Source organism: Mytilus edulis, chromosome 2 (genome assembly GCF_963676685.1).
Source record: "Mytilus edulis chromosome 2, xbMytEdul2.2, whole genome shotgun sequence".
Taxonomy (NCBI): domain Eukaryota; kingdom Metazoa; phylum Mollusca; class Bivalvia; order Mytilida; family Mytilidae; genus Mytilus; species Mytilus edulis.
The window spans coordinates 49,800,514-49,827,252 of NC_092345.1; the positions used below are offsets into that span (position 1 = coordinate 49,800,514).

Below are 26,739 nucleotides of genomic sequence, written 5' to 3' on the forward strand. Positions count from 1 at the left end.
CTTTAAATTACTAGTGCAGTTTTGTTGTTAACATTTACCAGGCAAATTGGAGTAAACAAGTGCACACCTCAAACATAATATATATCATCCATAATCATGGCATAATGTAATTAAAATTAGAACTTATATGATCAACTAAATGAATGACATGTAAAACCAAGTGGTGACAGAATATTTACAAAGAAGAATGTACAAAATCAATCGTATGTTCACACAAGTCAGACACTACATCTATGAGGTGTAGGAGATACAAATTAATAACATGTTGTTGGTTTGAATTAATGGGAAAACCTACAAAATTCAATTACAATGAACATTATTTTGTTATATGTGTGTATACTTTTGAAAAGCTTTTTATGTTTGAAAGATGTCATTTTATTTCTGTCAACAGTCAAATTTCCACTAACATGTACATTGTAAGTGTAATTTAAAAAATTTAATAAATGGAGTCATATTGAGTTATAAATCTAGTCTGACTTAACTATGGAACTCTAGAATTTAAAGGCGCTGAAGACATTGATTCCACTGAAAATCAGAGTTCCCTTCACCTTTACATGACAAATCAGACTACTAAAACCCAAAAACTAAACATTGTTTATTTTTCATGATCAACATTTAAAAAGGAAACATAAACAAAGTTAATATAAAAGAGTTCTTGTTGATGATCCTCTGCATACACATGGTAAAACATCACAGCAAGTTCAGGGCTGCATTTAATATCCCGAGTTTGAGCAGTTTTTAGCAACCTAATAATAACTTTAAGAAAAATTAATTTATTTTGGTGTTTTGGGAATGGTATTTACCCAATATAAAAGGTTGCTATCGCATATGTAGGACTTAAACCTTAAATTAACTAGGCATCATGAAACCAAATTCCATCTAATCTAAGTCTCTTCGACCTTTACCTTGGTCAAAGTGACCATAAAATATCTCCTTACAAGTGACCATTTATCATACATCTAAACAAGGTTTCAATCCAATATATAGCAGTGATATATAGTATTTCATTTTTAAGAGCCCCTTGTAACTACTTTTGTGCAAAAATTTGAACAAGAACTTCAATTCGAGCTGAATATTCACTACTGAATTCCAATCTCAAGCATGTACATGTAACTAAACTTATCACAACACTTTCAATTTAGCATTACCTGGAAGTTTATTAATATCCAAACTGAGCTGTCGTTTTTCATCATAAGTCATTGGTTTAGCATTGTCTTCATCATCACTATCAAATGCCACAGGTGGAGGAGGCCCACCAGTCCCTGAAGACACTATCTTATTTTTCTTAGCACTAGGTGTACGAGTTGCTGGAGTCTTTTTCTTTGTACTTTTTGGTTCTAATGGCAATTTTTTCGTAGCTTTCACTTTCGGTGTTTTAACATCGTTCACAGATGGTGGTACAATAGTAGCATTTGTACTTGATGCCACCAAAGCAGGTGTCTCTATCACCTTAACTTTCTCAATTTTTACCTTCTTTTTTTTCTTCTTTATCTCACTCTTTTCCTTTTTCTGTTTTAATTTTTGCATATGTTCTTCTGTCAATTTACCTAAATCATCTTGAATTTTTTTCAGTTCTTCCTGAAGACTTTTAATTTTTTGTTCCCTTTCTTCCTCACTTTCATTGTCAGACTCCGATTCACTTTCAGAAGTATCACTACCACTATCTGCCTTGTCACCATTGGCAGTATGTGGCTCATCTGGCAATTTTGCATATTTCATTTCAAATACATCCTGCAGTTTTTTAGCCATCATAACAACGTCACTATCAGAAGGATTGTATCTATAACAATTTGTAAATATTAACCGTGTATCATCAGCAAACTCTGAAGGAGACTTGTATTCTCTATTGTCCATTTTTTTCTGAAATGTAATAAAATCAAATATAGAACACAATTCTCATCATCCCTGTAAGCTTTTTTCTTTCAAAGCCAGTTATTTTGTTGTAATTTAAATTTAATAAATACCACAATACCACTGATGTATATTCTAACAGAATTTTCTTTCACCAATTTCAAAACATGAAGCTACCTAAGGAAATTAATTAAATTTTTCTCCACACATTCGAAATGAACATTAAAATAAATATTTGAAACAAGAATATACTACAGAGAAATAGGAACATTTTCTTCAATTTACAACTGTGTATTGTCTCTAAGTGCAAAATAAAATATATTAAAAGTCCTAGTTTAAAGCAAAATGAAATAAATTACTTTTTTTTTATTGAAATACATTTTGGTACAGATTCCCTACAAGTATATTTGACTTAAAGCAAGACATGCTAAAACCGATTGACAAGTCAGTTCACCATTATGGTCTGTCAGTCATGCACTTGTCAAAAAGTATCAGCAACATGAAAATGATCTGCTTCAAAATATGGAAAATCTGACAAAATTCTCACAATAGATTAGGTGCTTCCATACACGTATGTATAAACATTTAGTAAAGTTTGAATGGTCTTAGTTGAATATGAATGGAGATGTTTCCTTAAAATTTGCATAGTTTTCAAAGCATACCTGCTTGGCTTATAATTTATAGTGCTACTATATTATATCAATGTCTATTTGCATTTCCTACAAACTTGAAACCAGGTGCTCCGCAGGGCGCAGCTTTATACGACCCCAGTGGTCGAACCCTGAACAGTTGGGGCAAATTTGGTCACAATATTCAAGCTTGATATTGTATGAATTTTGATTGTGATCAAATTTTTGACATAATATAGGTTTTTGCCACAAAATTAATGTGGTTCAAGATCTAACACATCTATTGCACAATACTGTGCAATTGAATATTTCTTATTGAAACTTTTCAAAATTTGAAATTTGAAAAATGTTGAAAAAAAAAAATCCCTTAAAAAAATGATAAACTGAGACCCCCCCCCCCCCCCCCCCAATTTATTGAAACCCCCTTCCCTTGGAGCAATAACCCTTAAACTCAATCCCATGCTTTCCTTTGTTATATTGAACCTTATTGGAAACTAGAAACATGCTTCTTTTTGGCCCTTAATTCCTACATATTTTGGGCAATTAACCCAAAACTTAATACCAGCCTCCCCTTTGTTATCTGGTACAATTTCAGAGAGATCCAAGCAATTACACACAAGATATTGTCTGGAAACTAGAAAAATGCTTGTTTTGGTCCCTTTTTGGCCCCATAACCCCTTAAATGAATCCAAACCTTCTACTAGTGATTTTAAACATTGCAGTATACTTTCAGAGCAATTGAAATACTGGTAAACAAGTTATTATCCTGAAACTAGAAAAATGCTTGTTTTGGCCCCTTTTGGGCCCCTAATTCCTAAACGGTTCAGACCATCATCCCCAAAATAAATCCCAACCTTCCTTTTGTGGTATTGAACCTTCTGAAAAATTTCATTAAGATCTATTCACTTAAACTAAAGTTATAATCCAGAAACCAAAGTGTCTTCGGACAACGATGCAGAAGACGACATCATACCATTATTTTTTTTGGGGTCGTATAAAAAGTACTATTGTAGTATTAATGAAAATATGCATTCATAAAATGCTGAATTGTGAGTGCATGAAAAGACATTCCCTTATTCTCTTATTATTTCAGATCCACTATTCTGAAAATTTCAAAAATTAAAGGGGAAGTAGCTTTTACTGGTTATTGGACTATATAATTCCATAAATTAAAATGGAATAAGAACCAACAAGACATGAAATTCCAAAATTACCTTCACAAATATTGAAATAACTTGCAAAATGCATTTACAAACATGTAAAATCATGACAAGGTCCAATAAATTTAACATAAGAAAACATGTCATGACCCCCCAACAGTATTATTTTCAATAATGGTGCCACTTTCTTTGCAAAAATACATTTGAAATTGTATAATTCAAAGAGTTTGTCTTCCTACCAATCATGGATCACCAGCATAAAAATGGTTTTAGATTTTTTACAGCATACCTACATGTCATGCTTCAAGACGAAAGTATATTGTAATGCATCTTGTGTAAACAGGGATTGAAAAAATACAAAGAATTGACATGTCTCAGTGCAAAGAATAATGGAAATCAAAAGTATCAAAAAAGTCATACAGAATCATAGTTATGAAAATAGCTTTCACATTACAAATAATCATCGACAAGCATTTTCTGGAAAAACTGTGACCGAAAGATTATTTGAAAAGGATGATGAGTCAGGGTGATTACAATAGTCTCAACACTTAAAGAGTGAGTACAACTATTCATTATTTATGAAGTTCAAAAGCTATGTTCCCTTACAAAATTTTCATGCTTTACTAATAATTCGGGGTTTATAACTTACTTTTATACTTCCAAGGTCCATTGGCTTCTTAATTATTTCATAATAATCATGAAGACCAAGCATTTCTGCATCTACTGGTTTGTAAAATGGCCAAGCATACTCCTGAAAATATATGTTAGTGTTAAGATCTATTTCTGGAACAAACCAAATAAGGGCAAGCAAAGTTGACTAGAAATTTCAATACCAAATCTTTTTTACAACTGATCAATTTCATAGAACAGCTAGAAAGTGAATTAACTCATGAAAATTTAAAGATAGAAGAAAAAGTAAACACATTACTGAATGTGGATTATTTACAATATAAATCACTTTGTGAATGAAATGTTTGCTTTATTTAAATATCTACTTACAGCATGCTTTTTGGCAATCAATTCTTTCACCATATTATTGCAAAATTTGAGCTGTTCAGACAGTTTTCCTTTTTTCGCTTTAGACACAGTTTTTTCCTGCAAAAAAAATGACTAAATATTTTAAGTTTTTAATGGATAATCTAATCAGTAAAAAAAATTACTTCATGGAAAGTGACCTTAACCATAAAATGACCAGTTTCACATCAACTCAATCCCATTTTCAGTGAACCTTCTTTTGACTAGAAGTATAAAATAATAATGAACATGTGCACAAATTTCCAGTTGATGTAACAAGAACATGGTTACACAACCTTAACAAAAATCTTTAAACAATACTGGACAGCTTAAGTCTGAATAATTGACTGATGTGCAGGCCAAAAAACTAGAATGCCCCCTTACTATCATAGAAGTGTTTAAACCCATTTGATTAGTACTTACTGGATCGGGAGAATCTTCTTCTAGTAAATCTCTCTTTGGCTTTTTGATCGGACGATTGCTTTCTCTTCGAGTGGGAGGAATTTTAGCTGGAGCCTTTTCTACTTTTACAGGAGTTGGTTCAATTGATGGATCCTTAGGCATGGTTGCAACAATGGGTGTGGTGGTATCAGCTTTTCTTTTTACACCTCTTTTTGTCTAAAAAAAAAAAAAAAAAAAAGTATAACACCAATTTAATTTTACACAGGTAACAGAACCAAAGCTAATAATTTTTTCCTTACTAAATTTAGTTAAAGTATGTCAAAAAGATTACACTATTGACATGTTTTAGTGTTTCCATGGCATGAAACAGTCATATCTATGAAGATATCCTGAAATTAAACATGGAATTTTATATCACCTTCACTGATTAAGAATTACTTAATTTCAAGCAAACTTTGCCCAGGAGTGAAGGTAAAAAATTGTAAAATACTTTTTATGTTCAGGCGTCTGGTGATAAAAATTAGGAAATGACTGACCTTACAAAGAAGTTAAGTATATCTTATAATTGTATGGCTTAACTTGTGCAAGTGCCTTACAAATAAATGTTTTAATGCCATATTAGTTTCAATACCCAATACATATTTCTTGGTTTTCCTAATAAACAGGCCAACTTCATATTAATCTATCATTCATGAAATATAATTTTCCTATTATAGTTTGTGTTTCCATGTCATGAAACAATCAAATCAATTAGGATAAGATTGTAACTAAAACATGGATTTTTGTGTCACCTTCACAGATTAAGATTAACTTAATTAAAAGCAACCTTTGCCCAGGTGTGAAGGTAGATTGGTTTTCAACTGGCATGTTTTGATTTTTTTTTTATGTACTTTGAAGGTCAATGTTGAAACAAAATTTATATTCATATCCCAAGATTAACTTCAGCATATTTTTCTGTGTTTTTCCCTACCTTTCAAACTCATCTTGTATAATAATATTTAATGTGACGTCCTTTATTTTTTGGTAATAATTTGTATGTTTTGTATTTTATTCAGCGATACATACCTCACATTTTCAAATTCTTGTTTTGAGTTACTATTTTCTATCACAATTTGTAAAATATTGCAGCAATGAAATATAATGTGTCTATTATAGTTTGTTTCCATGTCATGAAACAATCAAATCAATTAGGATAAGATTGAAACTAAAACATGGATTTTTGTGTCACCTTCACAGATTAAGATTAACTTAATTAAAAGCAACCTTTGCCCAGGTGTGAAGGTAGATTGGTTTTCTACTTGCATGTTTTGATTTTTTTGTGTACTTTGAATGATGCATGAAATTTATATTTCAAAATAAACTTTAGCATATTTTTCTGGGTTTTCCCCTACCTTTCAAAATCATCTTCCATAATAATTTTTGATGTTGTCCTCTTATTTTTGGTTATGGTTTGTATTAGTATATTGGGTATTTTATTCGATGATACATACCTGACATTTTCAAACTCTACTTTGGGTTAGGGCTATTCCAGAAAAAAATGTATGGGGGGGGGTTGGAAGGCACATTATATTAATAATACATGGGTGATGGGTATCAGAGCAACTTTTCACACTTTAATGCACTATAATTCTCAAATACAATTGTCTGGGTGGTGGGTGCTGACAAAAACTGCCTTCCAACCCCCCCATACATTTTTTTCTGGAATAGCCCTTACTAATATTATCATATTTTTTTAAATCTAGCATCAATGAAATATAATTTGCCTATTATAGTTTGTGTTTCCATGTCATGAAACAATCAAATCAATTAGGATAAGATTGTAACTAAAACATGGATTTTTGTGTCACCTTCACAGATTAAGATTAACTTAATTAAAAGCAACCTTTGCCCAGGTGTGAAGGTAGATTGGTTTTCTACTTGCATGTTTTGATTTTTTTGTGTACTTTGAATAATGCAACAAATGTAAATTCATATTTTTAGATGAACTTCTGCAAATTTTCCATGTTTTTCCCCCAACTTTCAAACTTATCTTGTATAATTTTTGATGATATCAATTATTTTGTTATTGTTTTTATGTTTGCTATTATTGTCACTGAAATACACCTCACCTTATTATCGGTTCTTTTGATAACTATTTTATACAATCACTTACCTTAGTTGGTGCTTGAGGAGGAATGACAGCAGACTCTGATATACTATGATTAGTGTAAGTCCCTGTTGTTTCTGCCGCTGTTGTAACAGGCGCTGAAGGCATTGTCTGACTAGGTGGTGCTACTGTAACAACAGTTGTAGATGCTGGTGCTAATGAAGTAGTTGATAGCTGTGATGACTGGGCGGAAGGTTGAGAATTAACAGGGGTGGGAGTAGCTAATGGTTTTATTATAGAATTCTTGGGTGTTGAAGATAAAGTTCTAAATTTGTTTTTAGGAGTCTTTTTGCTTGAGGCAGCCACCTCCTGTTCTTCAGCAGGCATTTGAGCTACCTTTTGAAGAAAAAGTTTTTCCAGCACCTGGGCCATCAGCACAATATCCTGAAAAACAAGCATGATATATTTCAAATATGTATAATTATAAAGCAGAGCACATTAGCAAAAGTTTCAAAGAATATAACTGTGCACATCAAAAGCTGTTCCATTTTTTTTGTCTCAAATCTTTAAAATTAAGGTATCTTTTGTTATTTTTTTTTATCAGCAAGTCTTCCTTGTTATTGAAAACTATACCAATATCTGTTGATCAAATTATTGTCAACTTAACACCAGCAAAACTAGTGATCCCCAGAAATGTTTCTTTTCAACAACAAACTATTACTATTAGAATAAATGCAAGTCAGCAGAGAACACTGTTAATTGATATCCTATGATTAGTTCCTGTTGTTTAAAATACATAAATTCTTAATTTTATGTGAGCAGCTCTCCTTTTTTTGAAAAGCTTTATGCATGTCCATTTGATTGTGCTTGTGTGAAAATAGACAAATAACAGAGTTAGATATAGTAAAATATAACATTCAATGCCATTTAATATAATTTATTACCTCTCCTGGTTTATTGTAAATGTAGCAATTGGTAAACATCTGATTGAAGTCCTGAATACATTCTGAAGCTGAGAAATACTTGTGTGTTTCTAGTTTTTTCTTGATAGATCCTAGATCCATTGGATGTTTGATTATTTTGAAGTAATCCTGTTGATAAAAAGTTATTACAATTAATAAATATAATACAATTTTGCTACTGAACTGAAGTTCAAGAAATGTTTTGGATAGGTTTTTACTACTATATGATTTTATTTAATTTGTTACTGTCAAAATACGGCAGATGAATATTAAGGGCTATTCCATTAAAATGTATGTGGGAGGGTTGGAAGGGAAGTTTAATTATTGAATGTGGGTCATGGGTCTTTTTCAGTATGCATCTATTACCATTATCTATATATGTATAAATGAAAAATTATCTAAAATAAGGTTCTTAGTTGTAGGGATATTTTGAAAGTCCCTTCCTATTCTCCCACATACATTTTAATGCCTAGTCAATTAAAGCAGTTTTAAGTTCAAAATTTCGCAATGGAGTCTATGACAGCTGTCTTGAAACAATATAAGCAAAAATGAATTTCTAAGTATAAATTCCATTAAATATATCAAATAATGTGGTACGACACAATTATCCAACAAAAAACAAGAATGTAAACAATTACGCTTCAGGTGATTATAGAGCACTAAATAAGTAAAGAATATTCAACATTGTCTGAACTCTATTGTGATGTACTAAAGAACATTTGACAACATTTTATGTAGATGCATAAAAAAACTTACAGGAAGGTTTAATAGAGATGGATCAACAGGCTTTTGGAAAGGCCATGAATACTGATGTTTCCACACCATCTTCATCACATTCTTTAAAAGATACTGTAGCTGGTTTGTGTTTCGACCCTTCTTTTTCTCTGTTGATGAAACATGATCTTGAGTAGAAGACAGGGGTGATGCTGGATCATTGAAATCAGAGTCATTCTACAAATAAGATAAATACATTTTCAACATTTTTTTTCAGGAGTTGATCAAATGTCTAGCTATATGAATTGTAAACACACAGCAAAAATGGTGTGAGCAAATTCATGTATCAAACTTGTCTCTTTCCATGCAACAGTTAGAATATAATTATGTCTCATCATTTCCAGTGTTACTTATTATTTACTAATTGCCAATTGTTACAACATAAAAGGTACCGCTTACTGCACCAGATGGGCATTTGAAAATTGATGTCTCTTAGGGCTATTCCAGGAAAAAATGTATGGGGGGGTTGGAAGGCACATAATATTAATAATACATGGGGGATGGGTATCAGAGCAAATTTTTACTCTATAATGCACTATAATTCTCAATTACAATTGTCTGGGTGGCGGGTGCTGACAAAAACTGCCTTCCAACCCCCCATAGATTTTTTTCTGGAATAGCCCTTATCAAAGTGTACTCAAAACCAAAATATTTGAAATTCTAAAACTAATACAAATATCAAAGAGCTGAAAAAACAAAAAGACAAATCAAAAAAATTGGTTCGCACCGTCTTCTGATTTCTGATAAGACAAAAAGTGTAGCCAAAGCAGGCAAGGAAACAGAACTTCGATCAAGGGAGATATTTTCCTTAGTTAAAATCATTTTCAAATTTTGTAAAGGGGATAACAGAAGTTTGAATCAAAAAAGAAAGTAATGAAAATAAATGAATGATGAATGATAAATACCGTAGTCATTTAGCAAGATTATTTGGTCAGATAGCTGGAATACTTACAGCATTCTCTACTTTGACATCAGACTTCTCAGAATCACTTGTGAAGTTATATTCACTGGCAGAGTTGTGTCTCAATGGGCTTAGAGAGGAGTCGCCACCAATCCTGAAATACAACAAAATATTTCTGGATTTTTTACAGTTCTACCATGTACTATGCACAAGTTAGCTATTTTATTGTTATTCTAACATTGCCAAGACAAAAAAACAGATGCTCCGCAGGGCTCAGCTTTATACAACCGCAGAGGTCGAACCCTGAACAGTTGGGGCAAGTATGGACACAACATTTAAGCTTGATACAACTCTGAATTTATATTGTGATTAAATAGTTTAAACTTAAAACATTTTAAATTGGACATTTACCTATTATGGTCCAATATACAAAATCTAAATACATGGTTAGATTTAGCATATCATAGAACCCCAAGAATTCAATTTTTGTTAAAATCAAGCTAAGTTTAATTTTGGACCCTTTGAACCTTCATGAAGACCAATTTGAAAACAGGACCAAAAATTAAGAATCTGAATACACGGTAAGATTTGGCATATCAAAGAACCCCAATAATTCATTTTTTGATGAAATCAAACAAAGTTTAATTTTGAACCCTTTTGGCCCCCAATTCGTTGGGACCAAACTCCCAAAATCAATCTAAACCTTCCTTTTGTGGTCATGAACCTTGTGTTAAAGTTTCATAGATTTCTATTAACTCATACTAAAGTTATTGTGCAAAAACCAAGAAAAATGCTCATCTTGGACCTATTTTTGGCTCCTACTTCCTAAACTGTTGGGACTAAAACTCCCAAAATCAATCTCAACCATCCTTTTGAGGTCAAAAACCTTATGTTAAAATTTCATAGATTTCTGTTAACTTACACTCAAGTAATTGTGCAAAAAACAAGAAAAAAAAGTTTATTTGGGCCCTTTATGGCCCACAATTCCTGAACTGTTGGGACCAAAATTAGTCCCAACCTTCCTTTTATGGTCATAAACCTTGTGTTTAAATTTCATAGATTTCTATTTACTTTTACTTAAGTTAGAGTGCAAAAACCAAATGTCTTCAGACTACGCCAACGTGATACCAATATACGACCAAAATTTTTTTAATTTTTGCAGTTGTATAAAAAGAAGAAAAAAAAGTAAAGACATATTGGTTCACCAAAAACAGTCAACAGAATTATGACTAGCCTTTTAGTAATTTCTATAGCATAAAACAGATGTTTGGATAACAAAAAAATCTTCAAAAGGTAATTAATAAGTGGTTTTATTGTGTATATCTGAACAGCAAAGTTATTTTTATTGTTATATGGTCTCAATCAAGCAAAGCTGTTGTAACCTCTAAGTATTTATTTCTTGGAACAAGTTATGAAAGGAGTAGGTCCAGTAAGGACCGATTTTGGCCTCAAATTTCAGGTTCATCTGACGAAAGATTTTGACCACTTTTTAAACACTTAAGTGTGCATTTTATTTGAATTAATTAGTTTATGTGAAAGATTTTAACAGATTTAGTCATTAAAAGCGATCCGATTCAAGCTCAAATATTAAAAATCTACCTAATATGCCGGAAAATGTCACTTTTCAGATGGTTTTTGGTAAAAATGAAAGTGGCCGCATCCGTGTTCATCCTCAACTTTTATATATGTTATGTATTATCATAAAATACAACTAACATTTCCATATTAAGGATGAACACGAATGCGGCCACTTTCGTTTTACACGAAAACCGTCTAAAATTTAACTAAAATGCTAGAATTATGAGGATTTCAGTAATTTAGCATGACTTAATGGTGCTAGTACCGGATATATGAGCATTGTATTGTCAAAAACAGCCCATATTTATGTAGCAGAAGCATTCTGCAGTCCAATAAATAACTAAAGGTTTACATTTTAACAATTTTGTAAAACTGTTATATTTTGGGGCCAAAAAGGGGTCTTACTACTCCTTTGCTGGTTTGTGACACAAAATTTTAGTCATATAATTTTTTTTTTTAACTTGGATGTTTTCATACCTCGTCATATCTGCCATCATTTTATATCCCTTAAATCATAAGGCTTTTACAAAAGAACAAGTATGTCCTACAGGGTGTTTATATCCCCAGTACATGTCCACAACACATTTAAATGGACATCTTCATGTATCTGTAAATATAAAGTAAAAACATGCTAATCCAAATCATCATCTGATTTCATAAATTAAGAACCAGTAATTTTCAATAGACAACAGTTTTATATCTGTTTATGTATAATAATATATATATTTGTTCATTGAAATTGATCAGCAAAAATAAAATTCACTCTCCACTGACTTAACTTGTTTGTGTTGTCTTGCAGTCTGTGATATATGTAACCAGTTTTGACTGCTGGATTGAAATTATAGGTATCTCAAAATTAAACTTAATGTCTGTTTGTGTTGCTTACCAAATTGTCAATAATAAGAAACTATAAACTGTCATAAAAGTGGTAGGTTCACCTGGCTACATATAATCCAGATTTAACCCACCAGTTTCTAATGAAAATGCTTGAACCATGTTAGGAATATGGCAGTTGTTTTTCACATTTTATTGATCGATAGGTTTTGATAAGGCTTAAATCAAAATATGGTATGTTTGCAGTTTACCGACTGACTTTGAAACCTCCCCCCCCCCCCCCCCCCAACTGTGATAATTTTGTTGCTTTAAATGTGAAGATCTTATTTTTAATACTTCTATTAATGAGATCTGGAAATTCATGTCCTTTCCAGAATTGATTTAAGTCTAGGTCAATTACACATTTAAGTTAAGTTTTTCTTTCTTTCCCGTCAAGCGTTCATATGACCGTTTTCTGATAAAGCACATGGAAATTGTTTACAGGTATCCATGAAGTTATGAAGGAGTACTTTACGATGTCGACTTCTGTCAATTTTAAGACAAATTACAAACAAAAAGTTCAATAGTAAACTGTTTATACAAATTCAGGCACATGGAATGATGTCTTTAATGATTTCATCGAGGATGATGCAGCGGATATTCACAACTGACATGATAACTCATCTTTTTCAACTTTTTGTCTCAAACAAATCGGGTACAGAATCTTTTGAGCAAGACTTTATCGAACCAATTTCAGTGGTTAAACAATTTGACAGCAGTTTGAAGTAGGTCATATTTTCTATAAATCGTTGTAAAGTAGACAAATATGAAACCACTCCTCTGTGAATTTATGGATACCTGTAAACATGCCTGTACGGAGAAATTCCAGAAAGAGCTCATTTGAAATGTAAATGGATAGAGACCATGCCAAATCAATTAGAAGCAACCCAAACTTAACAAAGATGATCATGTAGAGAAAATGAATGGTTAGCTTGAAAAATAAATATACTCTCTCTATATTAAGTCTCTCTTCGATTGCAATGAGTATGCTCCTTTAGGATAAGGGGGCCATTTGCAATTATTCTCTTTCTTACAATATTAAATATACCCAAACTTTGTGGCCTGTGTGAATTGAATTAAAACATGTTCTTAGGAGCTATGCTGTCAATTTTTTTTATGCAGTCAAAACATTTCAGTACAGACCATTTACTTTAATGGGGTGCTATGGATTTCACCCCAAACTAGTAAGTTTTCTTTCGTTTTCATTTATGCCAAACATCAACATATCTTTCAAAATATAATCGTATTTGATACATGTATTTGAAAGGTTATTTAAAATTAAGAAAGCTACATAAGAAACATGCAACTTCAGATCAGTTGAAAGCTGAATTTGACATAAGGCCAGGGTTTTTTAATTTGTTGGTTTACAGATCCGCCGACTTTATTTTTCAGATTAAAAGAGTAAAAATAAAATCGAAATTTAATGCTTTTTATTCCTGCCGACCCTTACAAATATATTATCCTTGAAAAATGAATAAAATATTTTTTTTTAAAATGAAATGATTTAAACACTTACAGAATTGATAACACCTTGTGTTGTGAAAAAATAATCTGGATGTGTATGTATCTAAAATAGACAAATCAATCATAACTGACCTTGAAATGTTGTTTGCACAAATATTTTTGCAAAATGAAACCTGTGCTTGAAAACAATTACAGAATAAGTTTGTTTCTCGTATTTTTCATTGTTCCGTTTTTCCAGTGTACGAGTCTATTACGTTTTTGACACGAATGTTGAAACTTATTTCCGAACGAAGTGTTTCCAATCAGTTTTCGTGCTTGAAGATCAGTATAAACCAAGTTTCGTGAAATTGATAAAGAGCTATGCCGATTTGTTTTATCTTGTTTGTAAAATGACGATTTAATTTCATCTATTATCCGTAGACACGGCCCCTCTTTTTGGAAATTATTAGACAGAGAAATTATAAGACAATGTCATGCGATGTTTATGTATTGAATTTAAAAAATTTAATTTACGACAGCTGAGCAATAATATTTCATTGAAATTCAAATTTAAGAAATGATTACAAAATAGCATAGGCCTAATATTTTAAAACATTTGAACCACGTTGCGTTTGTTTGCACCTGACTTTAGTCAGGAATCTGATGTTCATGATCAGTACTTGCCATTTACTGATGTGGTTCATATTAAAGTGCGTCTTATTTTTCATATAGCTGAGACCATTGGTTTTCCCGTTTGAATGGTTTTACACTAGCCATTTTTGGGGTCCTTCATAGCTAAGCTTGCTGTTCTGTGTGAGCCAAGGCCCTGTGTTGAACACCGTACTTTGGATGGTCTCATTGGCACTAGTACCACATCTTCTTACATCAATTATTTATGACTGAGTTAAGACTGATCAGACATTTACCCCAAAAATTAAGATGTTACATAAGAAAATGTCACACTACAATGCAAAAGTTAATTTTCTGAACCATTACAAGTGTCAATGACCTCGAGTCAACAAGCATTTCTTGTTCATATAAATAACTTAAAAGTAATTCATTTAAATTGCCATACAAATATAGCTTTGTAGTTATTTGCTCCATTTGAACTTTTGACGTCATACAACAATCTGTTTTCTACATTGTGGCAACAGATATATAATATATGACGTGAAAATTTTACGAGAACCTTTGTGATGTCCAGTATTGGTGGATAAATAGTGATAAGGTGTATAAATATTATATAGCAAATAATGAAGTAACTTAGCTTCTGAAAACATTGAAAATTGTCTATATTTGATCAATAAAAATAAATACATATCTGATGAAGTCCCGTAATGGATAGTTAATATAAATCTCATTTGGTTTTATTCCAAATTATAATCCATATGGCTATAGTAGTGGTCATTTGAGGCGAGATTGAGAAGCACTTGCAAATCATACAAATTATGATCATGTCAACAATGAAACGTTGTTTATCAAATTGTATAATAGGGTATGTATATGATGGGATCAAAAAGTATCCCTTAAACGACATATATATATTAACAAAGGACTTCCTACTACCAACTAGAACAATGAATGAGTCATTTTCTTGTGAGAAGACGCCATTTTCACGTGGAAAAATACTCGTTCACAAAACGAAAGAAGACCATGCAAGGGCTATTACTTCAATAATAATTAAACACAAACTATCATATTAAATAAATACAACATCTATTTACATAATTTTCGCGTTCTGTCGCGTATGTTTGTTTCCTTTTGGTACATATGTCTTTGATAAGTGCATAATCAGCGGAAAATTCATCAATGCATTCACTACCGTGTATATTTCGCAAGTTCTACATTATGAAGAAGTTGAAGATCAAAATTGTTTGATCTCGACTAACAAACTCCAAAAAAGATGCAAAAAAATCTCAAAATGTGTCCAGATAGATGAAATATAACGCTATTTTTCTTTAGACGATGTGAACACAGCCATGAAAAGATGGCGGTTTATGCGTCGTTTGTGATGTTGACTGACATTTTTTAAGTTTTTTGCACTTTTAAAATTGTTTAAAACAAAAAATTTAATAAAAGTACCCTGCACTGGTTACTGGGGTGTTCTGCTGAAACCTTTGTAGTGTCGGATGGCTCGTCATGTCCATTCAATCCACATGATTCAACAGGACCCACAGCGTATCAGTCATCAACATAAACGACCATCCCGGTTAGAAATGGTATTTATACGACCAGACAAAAAACAGAGGTTTTGATTGGATAAAAGCTGTCACCTGACATGAACAACTTTTAAAATTAGTGAAAATCCAGTTAAATTTGTTTTAAAATAATGTCCAAAATATCATTAACTCTTTCTCCGCTATGTTATGAAACAATATGTTTTAAAAGAAATTTCTGTACGGAGGTAGAATGCATCAAACTCGACTGATCTTTCGAACACAAATGATCAGTACGTCTTCACGTATCGACCGAAGTGAAATGATTGGCCATACATGTCACGTGTCAAAGAAAAAAATGTCAACATTGCAAAGCATGAAAGACAATAAATAAAACGAATAAAGATTTTTCACATTTTAGCAATGCTGACTGAAATCTAAGATATTAATTTTTTCACTTATATAAAATAAAAAGTTTATGAAAATCGACTACGCAAACAAACGAGATTCTGCTACTGGGCATGCGTATTACAGTACCCATGTGCTGATGGTCATAACATTGTACAGCGGGAAGATGAAAGGGACAGAATAGTAGAAGTTTCAATAGATCAATTCCAATAAAACCAGAACAGCACAAACAAAGAGCTAAACGTAAACGTAAGATCTTCCTTACTGATTGCTCACAGCTTAAAAAATACCTTATTTTACCAAATTTATGCAAAGTTTGTAAACATAAGCACAAGCCACAACGAAACCAAAAGTCAAACAGCCAAAAATAAGTCATATATTCATACAGATGTGTCTATTACAGAACATACGACATGTCAAGTTCCCTTTCATTTATAGCTATTATGAGGATAGTAATGCCCTTTACCATCAGGCGTCAAATGGTTACTTTCTCTGTATCTGTATAGTACTGGAAATTAACTCCCCTATCATACACCTTATCGCTATTTGTCCGCCATTACTGGAAATCGCACAGGTTCCCGTAAAATTTTGTTGTCATAAAACAAAATATCTGACGCCACAATGGAAAAGGGATTGTTGTTGACGTCAAAAGTTCAAGCGGCTGCGTCAGCCGGGATTAGCGATAAGGTGTATTAGCGGGTAACACGAATGACCGAATAACACTGTTGTTATCCGAATAACACTTGTAATGACCGAATAACACTTGAAATTTTAATATTAGCACATATTTGTGACTTTTAAACATTGATCATTAAGGATTATGTACCCTTGTGTTGCTTCAATACACCTTATCGCTATTTAGTCCATTCCGGGAAAAACAGTCATTAACAAAAGAACTATGTCAATTGGACATGCTTTGATACTATTTATGCACTTGAATTTTTACTTGATAACATTTTTGTTCGCTTTGGAGATTCCGTATATCGTCAAGTTATTGGAATTCCAATGGGGACTAACTGTGCACCACTTATTGCGGACCTATTTTTGTATTGTTATGAGTTACAATTTATGACTAAAATTAGCAAAGACCCATCAAAACAACATTTGATACAAAAATTTAACAATACTTTTAGATATTTGGATGATATATTGGCTCTAAATAATGACGACTTCAGTATGTATACTAAAGAAATTTATCCTGTAGAACTTACTTTAAATAAAGCAAATGATAACAATGACCACTGCCCTTTCCTCGATCTTGATATCTATATCATAAACGGGAAGCTTAATACAAAAATTTATGATAAAAGAGATGATTTTTCATTTCCTATTGTTAATTATCCATTTTTAGATGGTGACGTTCCCTTGTCACCATCTTATGGTGTTTATATATCTCAACTTGTACGATTCGCTCGTGTATGTAACAATGTATTAGATTTTAGCGAGAGAAATTTATGTATTACTGAAAAATTATTACACCAGGGTTTTCGATATCACAAACTGGTCAAAACATTTACTAAATTTTATCACCGGTATAAGGAAATAATTCGTAAATATAACTCAACATGCAGACATCTTATACGTTCAGGTATTTCACATCCAAAATTTTATGGAAATATTCTTTATAAAGCACAAAAATGTCAGTATTCTCCTCAGAAACTAACAAAACCTTTAAATAGACTTATTAAAAGGGGATATAGTTACGATACTGTTGTCAGGTCATTAAAGATTGCATATTTTGGCTTTAACATTGATTCACTGATAGGGTCTTTGCATCGGAACTAAACACATTTATTTCTAAAAAAACAGTTGTTGGCATGACACGGGTTATGTTCTTCTCATATATTTTATGATAGTATGATACTAAACCCCTAACGGGAGGGATTGTACCTGATATTCATATGATGAAGACATAATCTTTCAATCAGTTTAATTGAGGTCTGGAGCTGGCATGTCAGTTAACTGCTAGTAGTCTGTTGTTATTTATGTATTATTGTCATTTTATTTATTTTCTTTTGTTACATCTTTTGACATCAGACTCGGACTTCTCTTGAACTGAATTTTAATGTGCGTATTGTTATTCTTTTACTTTTCTACATTGGCTAGAGGTATAGGGGGAGGGTTGAGATCTCATAAACATGTTTAACCCCGCCGCAATTTTGCGCCTGTCCCAAGTCAGGAGCCTCTGGCCTTTGTTAGTCTTGTATGATTTTAATTTTTAGTTTCTTGTGTATAATTCGGAGTTTAGTATGACGTCCATTATCACTGTACTATTATGCATATTTTAGGGGCCAGCTGAAGGACACCTACGGGTGCGGGAATTCTCGCTACATTGAAGACCCATTGGTTGATTTCGGCTGTTGTTTGCTCTATGGTCGGGTGGTTGTCGCTTTGACATATTCACCATTTCCTTTCTCAATTTTATTTATACAACTTCCTGTTTGAGGTCAACGGCCGAAAAATGGAGGTCATCAGTAGTGAGCTGAGGAAGAAAAAACTTTAGAAAGTGATCATCAAGAAACTTTGATATTGTATGATCCACCTTTTTCGAAATAAAAATTGAAGTAAAAAAATATTTTGTTTGAAGTATTTACGGTAGTTTAAACAGGTCTCATTAAAAAGTATCATGCATGGTGAATTGTTTAAACAGGGTCCCAGCTAGCTTCAACTGGATGAAAAAGTTGTGTAATTTTAGAACTTATCCGGAATGGAATAAATAGCGATAAGGTGTATGCTAAACATATGGAAATATTATAGAAAATCCACAGCCATTATCCTTGTTCTATCATATTTGGCAATTTGATGACCGATAGATATAGGAATATTACATGCAGTGCTAGCATTGATTTCCTTAAAACAAGTTTATTAATGTAGTTATTGGTTAGAACAAGTAAAAATATGGACCAAATCAAGTACACCTTTTAGGGTGCGCTCGAATTTAGTTACTCTGCACGAGGTATTTTGGAATTTACAGGTTGGTTAGAACTTTTTGTAAAAAACAAACACTAGCACATCATAGAAAAGCAAGTGAGTAATATATGTTTCAAATTTTATAACAAAAATCTCTGTATTAAAGGCTGTGGATTTTCTATAAAAAACTTGGTTTATTTGCCACAAAGTACTCCTTTTCTATTAAATGCAAAGCAACAGTAAATTAAAAACCAATTGTTCAGAGAACAAATGAAGGTCTTTCCACCAATAAGGATCTATTTTGAGATGAAAATATTAAAATTCAGTTGAAAATGTCAGTTCCTATGGCTTAATGATGTAAAAATATGAATTTTGAGCAATGGTCAAAATCTAGAACGTTTACTGATGACCTTGACCTATATTTCAAGGTCATAAACCAGGGACCCCAAATAAAAAGACCCTAGGTCTGTAATATGTATAGTTAATGAGTTATATCACTTTACGTTTAATTCTTAATATAGGAGGGGCAAAAACTCCCATTTTATGTCTACACACCCTTTTAAAGGGAAATTCCGCGATTTTTTACTTATCATCTAATTATGTTCATCTTAACATAAAAAAAAACACATTTGCAAAGTTTTAAATTTATATTCCTTCTAATAACGGAGAAAATCAAGTATTTGTAACTTTTTTGGTTGAATTCTCGAGTGGGTCGTGACGTATTAGCCCGATTTATTGAATTCTGGGAAAAAATAAAATCTGTTTAACTCTTATAGCTTATCGACAATATACGTAAGTAAAAGCGCACAGCTGACGAATGGTCGAAGTTATTAACCACAATATAAGAATGAACGAAAATGAATATGCATATACCGTTTTGTATTGATTGAATTAAACTCCTATAGAATTATTTCTAGTAAATGTTTTCGAATAAATTTCATTAATTATTGTTGAGATTTTTTTCATAAAACATTTTTACTGATATTGAACTGAAAATATTTCAGTTCTATTTACCGTTATTGTTTTGATAAGCATTTCAATGCAACTAATGTGTGAGCAGAGTGTGTATATTATTTTGTAAAGGTCACTGTATATTTCTCGCCTTGAGGTCAATTCGTTTACCTTGTAGCTATTTAGCCGCAGGTGTGAGTTCAAGCGTACACAGGTATAAATGTTGTTATTTGGAAAGGATAAACAGAAAGGATTAGAAAGAGTATGCTGTCACGATGTTAATACACTAAGATTTAATACACGATGAGAATAAAGATACAATAATTAAATTGTGTAAATTAATTGAAAATAAAATTCAGATTCGTAATTCCGAAAGTGTATAAAAATAAAAGGAAACAATTTTTGATTACTTTCTTAGCGGCAATTGGCGTAAAGATTCAAATATGAAGCAAAAAATAGTAGTTTTAATCTTTTATAAAAACTAAATGCAATATTACCCAATTTGATATACCATTGTACATCTGTTTGATATCATTGACTTTACCGGAATTTCTTAACTTGTATTCAAATCTGGCTGTGTTTAAATGCTAATAAAACTATCGCAATTTTAAAGTTTTTAATTGACAAAAAAATACAACATACAACATGCATGATTTTTTTTTTAGTTTCTTTTTAACATTTTATTCTTACATAATTAAATTCATTTGACAATCATTTACACAAACTTTTTGTGAAAATAATATCAATTATCTAAGCTAAGGCATTATTTCTTTTGAGGAATTTTGAGGATTTTATTTTAAATTCTATGATAATATTTGTGCAATGTTGAACATGATAGCCGTCATTAATCCAAATAAGTAATACAGTAGTTGTAATAAAAGTTATATTTTAGTCATGCATAACTGATATTGACGAATTTATAATAGTTCATCCATACATCGTTGTTCTTGAAACAATCGGCATTATTAGTATACATGTAAGTTTCCTGACGTATAAGCGCCATTGAGGATGAGCTCCAGAGAAAGCAGACTAGTAGTGTTTCGTTAGTTTGTTTGTTGGGAAAGGAGAGGAAATGCAACCACTTGTACAGATAAACGACATAATTACCATACAAGCATTTATAGTCAACACAATCAGAAAGAGTTCCCATCGTTAGACGGGGAATATGAAGGCTTCCAAGAATGAACAAGTGACATGTCTAACTCTGAACAGTTAGAAAACAGACTATCGACATCGACCGCTTGTTCTTAATATTTGAAACTGTATGCATATATATACGTATACGTTTATGATATATATAGTGATGAGTTCTTGCGTCTGACAAAAACTAAATTCCTTCATGGTTATATCTTGCCATACGTTTATATTGGTTTGTAAGGTGATTACTCACAATCCTTATTTAAAAATCCTGTTTGTGAGATGTAGATTCATTTCAATACAGTAATTTCGTCTATATATTTCACAAGTGTATAACACGGAGAAGCTCTGAAGGTCCATTACTCCCATTTTGTTTGGGTGTGAACCATCGATGTTTACAGCAATATCACAGAATAAGATGATGATGGTAGAAAGAACTATGGGCGTCATGTGGCAAATATTACATGCATATCGGACAATGAGTTGTCAATCTGTATGAAAAGATTTCCAATACAACCATATTATTGAGAAGGAATGTTTACATGCTATACTTTCGTACTAGTATTACAGGGTTCTTGTGGCGTTCACCTTAGACACACATCTTTTTAACGATGTTTAAAAAAAAAGACAGAACCAATTTAATGTCATATTTCCCTATTTTTTAAATATAACTAAAAGTCTTTTATCTGACAAGAATACCCCTATTTAGCGAACAAGTAATTTATTCTTTTTTCTGTTATTGAATACCAAGAAAGAAAATAAATCCCGAAATTAATTTGAAACTTTGATACTCAAAAGTTTCCCAGCAAAATATTCACATTCCCTGGGGATAATTAGTGTTCGTCCAGTGGCATATATAACAATTGTGATGACGAATTACTTCCTTTGTTCGATAACAATCTTATTGAAATATAAATCTGTGATTTTACTAGGTCCACAGCTTCAATGAACCAAAGCAAAAGTTATACATCGACCTGTATTTAAATCAAATTGGTTCTCTTCTTCTTCTGGTATACAATAGTCTATCGACATTCGATGATGACATACTGTTGGCATACGTGGACTAGTCTATTTACAACACTTTTACCCCTATTTATTCAAAATATATGTTTTTTTCTTATGTTCAATGTATACATGTATATATTTTAAATTGCGCTATAGTTCCGTAACTTTCTATCCAGTCGTATAAACGAATCGTCGGCAAGTGCGTACATTTTTAGCTCACCTGGCCCGAAGGGCCAAGTGAGCTATTCCCATCACTTTGCGTCCGGCGTCCGGCGTCGTCGTTCGTCGTTAACTTTTACAAAAATCTTCTCCTCTGAAACTACTGGGCCAAATCAAACCAAACTTGGCCACAATCATCATTGGGGTATCTAGTTTAAAAAATGTGTGGGGTGACCCGGTCAACCAACCAAGATGGCCGCCACGGCTAAAAATAGAACATAGGGGTAAAATGCAGTTTTTGGCTTATAACTCAGAAACCAAAGCATTTAGAGCAAATCTGACATGGGGTAAAAATGTTTATCAGGTCAAGATCTATCTGCCCTGAAATTTTCAGATGAATCGGTCAATCGGTTGTTGGGTTGCTGCCCCTGAATTGGTAATTTTGAGGAAATTTTGCTGTTTTTGGTTATTATCTTGAATATTATTATAGATAGAGATAAACTGTAAACAGCAATAATGTTCAGCAAAGTAAGATTTACAAATAAGTCAACATGACCAAAATGGTCAGTTGACCTGTTTAGGAGTTATTGCCCTTTATAGTCAATTTTTAACCATTTTTCGTAAATTAAAGTAATCTTTTACAAAAATCTTCTCCTCTGAAACTACTGGGCCAAATTAATTCAAACTTGGCCACAATCATCTTTGGGGTATCTAGTTTAAAAAATGTGTGGCGTGACCTGGTCAACCAACCAAGATGGCCGCCACCGCTAAAAATAGAACATAGGGGTAAAATGCAGTTTTTGGCTTATAACTCAAAAACCAAAGCATTTTGAGGAAATCTGACAAGGGATAAAAATGTTTATCAGGTCAAGATCTATCTGCCCTGAAATTTTCAGATGAATCGGTCAATCGGTTGTTGGGTTGCTGCCCCTGAATTGGTAATTTTGAGGAAATTTTGCTGTTTTTGGTTATTATCTTGAATATTATTATAGATAGAGATAAATTGTAAACAGCAATAATGTTCAGCAAAGTAAGATCTACAAATAAGTCAACATGACCAAAATGGTCAGTTGACCCCTTTAGGAGTTATTGCCCTTTATAGTCAATCTTTAACCATTTTTCATAAATCTAAGTAATCTTTTACAAAATCTCCACTGAAACTACTAGGCCACAATCATCTTTGGGGTATCTAGTTTGAAAAATGTGTCCGATGACCTGGCCATTCAACCAAGATGGCCGCCACGGCTAAAAATAGAACATAGGGGTAAAATGCAGTTTTTGGCTTATAACTATGAAACCAAAGCATCTAGAGCAAATCTGACAAGAAGTTAAATTGTTAATCAAGTCAATATCTATCTGCCCTGAATTTTTCAGATGAATTGGACAACTGGTTGTTGGGTTGCTGCCCTCCAATTGGAAATTTTTAAAGAAGTTTTGCCGTTTTTGGTTATCTTGAATACTATTATAGATAGCGATAAACTGTAAACAGCAATAATGTTCAGCAAAGTAAGATCTACAAATAAGTCAACATGACCTAAATGGTCAATTGACCCCTTAAGGAGTTATTGCCCTTTATAGTCAATTTTTAACAATTTTCATTAATTTGGTAAATTTATGTAAATTTTTACCAAATATAGTCTTCTGTTACTAATGGGCAAAGTTCATTATAGATATAATTGTAAGAAGCAAAATCGTTCAGTAAAGTAAGAACTTCAAACACATCACCATCACCAAAATACAATTTTGTCATGAATCCATTTGTGTCCTTTGTTTAATATGCACATAGACCAAGGTGAGCGACACAGGCTCTTTAGAGCCTCTAGTTTTAAATCAATATTTCTGGTCTGTTCCAATCTGTCCTTCACTATTGACAATGACTATATATTACATTTTCCCAAATTCACCCTTGGAAAAAATATTTAAATAGATTTTAATTTCATCAAATCTTATTTTTTGGGTATTATTTATATAATTGTATAAATAAACCAATTGTTCAGACGTTTCGGCCATTATTTATATGTTTATGAATTATATTCTTTACATCAGAAATGTTATTTATAAACAAGCGTATGAGTTTAGTAATGACAAGTAAGACAGAGTTGTATATTATTCATCTGATAGTTCAAAATGGAAAGTTATAAGTTATAAGTTATCAGCCGTGTACACTGATCAATACCTGCAGAAGTGAAACGATGCATGAACTTGCAAGCCCGACAGGAAATCGCTTGAATACCTGGACGTGTCCCCTCACACCCCTCACAATACCTTTGGAAGTAATACCTTTAGCCATGCTGGTGATCAGATGAGGAAAGATCAAAATATATTTGTTTATTACTTTAAAGAATTATGAACAAATTAGATTTTCGAAAACAATTTTCACGGAACACTTATTTATGATTTCAACTTTGACTTTTCACCTAATTCCAATATCAACAGTTTAAAAACAACAGACCATGGTAATTTAAAAAAAGTAAGAATATTTTTCGTATCAAGTTAGTTAGTCGGATAAAACAACCGTACGATTGACAAGATATCGACACGCAATTACGACTACATCGGTTACTGTAGTTTTGTTTCTTTGTGGTTTATAGACATATCGTTTTTATTAATCGGGAAAGAAGACAAAATGGCGGATCGCAGAGAATTGATACTCTAAATTTAAAATCGATGGTGATCGCTTATCTAGCGGAATAAAACTTTAATATCTATGAATTTGAGCATTTTTATACAGAATGAACATAATATCAATTTTTGATTTTTTTGCGAAGTTTCCCTTTAACCAAAATATATAAGTTACGACATGTCGCAACTAACAATTTAGTAAAAATAATTTGTCGGTATCTTATAAGGTTAATGAAAATTAGTGAAAATAGGCCAAAATCAAAATTTAGAATATGACCTTGACCTTTACCTAATTTTCATTTTTTTGGACCAATGATCTCAAAACAAAAGACCCTAGGTCTCTATCACTTATGGTTTTCCAGTTTGAAATACATTTCAAAATTTCAAATACAAAAGGGGAACTAACTCTCATATGGAGTCTCTATACGGCTTCGGTCAAAATAAAACAGAACATCCTGAGGATGTAACGAGCAATTTGGTAAAATAAATTTGTCGTAATCTTTTATGGTTGCGAAGGAGTAGTGGCCACAAGAAAAACAGTGTTTGGGGAGATAACTCTTACAACGTAAAGTATTTGGTTACGCAGTGGTCAGTTTTAAAAGTGCATACGCTTTACGATATCATATTCCAAATATCTAAGCGACATCTTTTGAAATATCAATACTACGCAAGAAAAGAATTAGGCGGAAGAATAAAAAAAAAAATAATAATTAAAAACCAATTGTTCAAAGAACAATTGAAGGTCTTTCCACAAGTAAAGATCTATTTTATTATCAAAATATTAAAAATCAATCTAAAATGTCAGTTCCTATGACTTTATAATGTATAGATATGAATTTAAAGCAAAGGTCAAAATCTAGAACATCCTATTAACTTTTGACCTTGACCTCAATTTCAAGGTCACCAACCAAGGACCTCTAATAAAAAGACCCTAGGTCTGTAATATGTATGGTTAATGAGTTATATCACTTTAGGCATGATTTTAGATATAAGATGGGCGAAAACTCTCATTTATTGTTCACGCAACCTTCCAACCAAAATTTATAAGTTACAACATGTCGCAACTAACAATTTAGTAGAAATAATTTGTCGATATCTTTTAAGGTTTTTGAAAATAAGGGAAAATTAGCCAAAATCAAAATTTAGAATATGACCTTGACCTTTGACCTTGACCTCATTTTCATTTTTTTGGACCAAGGACCTCAAATACAAAGACCCTTGGTCTCTATCACTTATGGTTTACCATTTAGAAATGCATATCACTTAATTCAAATGAAAATGGGGAATAACTCTCATATGGAGTCTCCATAAAGCTCGATCCAAATGAATATCCTAATCCTTAAGATGTAACGAGCAATTTGGTAAAATAAATTTGTCGTAATCTTTTACGTTTGCAAAGGAGTAGTGGCCACAAGAAAAACAGTGTTTGGGGAGATAACTCTTACAAGGTTAAGTATTTTGTTACGCGGTTGTCATTTTTAAAAGCGTATAAACAATACGATATCATATTCCAAATATCTAAGCGACATCTTTTGAAACAACAAAACTACGCAAGAAAAAAATTTAGGCGGAAGAAGAAAAATAATAATAATCAGAACAAAACCTATAGGTCTTTCCACGGAAAAGTGGAAAGACCTAATAATAATAATCAGAAGAAATCCAATAGGTCTTTCCACGGAAAGGTGGAAAGACCTAATAATAATGCTTTGCATCAAGTT

The 26,739-nt window shown here is 32.1% G+C and overlaps 2 protein-coding genes across 9 annotated transcripts in view; one reads left to right on the forward strand and one right to left on the reverse strand.

Moving 5' to 3' along the window:
* LOC139512373 (bromodomain-containing protein 3-like) overlaps nt 1-16,163 on the reverse strand; it is a 37,603-nt gene extending 21,440 nt beyond the window's left edge. Inside the window, exons 1-11 of one of the 8 annotated variants that reach the window (XM_071299970.1) lie at nt 15,398-16,163; nt 13,747-13,797; nt 11,835-11,964; nt 9,831-9,933; nt 8,861-9,055; nt 8,087-8,233; nt 7,209-7,586; nt 5,078-5,272; nt 4,640-4,735; nt 4,290-4,391; nt 1,149-1,860 (exon numbers count right to left, since the gene is read on the reverse strand). In XM_071299970.1, coding sequence (XP_071156071.1) covers nt 1,149-1,860; nt 4,290-4,391; nt 4,640-4,735; nt 5,078-5,272; nt 7,209-7,586; nt 8,087-8,233; nt 8,861-9,055; nt 9,831-9,933; nt 11,835-11,854 — 1,948 coding nt within the window. In that variant the 5' untranslated portion in view covers nt 11,855-11,964; nt 13,747-13,797; nt 15,398-16,163. Of the gene's footprint in view, nt 1-1,148; nt 1,861-4,289; nt 4,392-4,639; nt 4,751-5,077; nt 5,273-7,208; nt 7,587-8,086; nt 8,234-8,860; nt 9,056-9,830; nt 9,934-11,834; nt 11,965-13,746; nt 13,798-15,397 lie in introns of all 8 variants that reach the window. The other 7 variants (XM_071299968.1, XM_071299963.1, XM_071299964.1 and 4 more) reach the window with 7 other exon arrangements.
* A 171-nt stretch (nt 16,164-16,334) lies between these two features.
* Nucleotides 16,335-26,739, forward strand: part of LOC139512375 (WD repeat-containing protein 5) — a 29,065-nt gene continuing 18,660 nt past the window's right edge. Inside the window, exon 1 of the mRNA XM_071299973.1 lies at nt 16,335-16,486. The gene's annotated coding sequence lies outside the window, so the exon portion shown is untranslated. The remainder of the gene's footprint in view (nt 16,487-26,739) is intronic.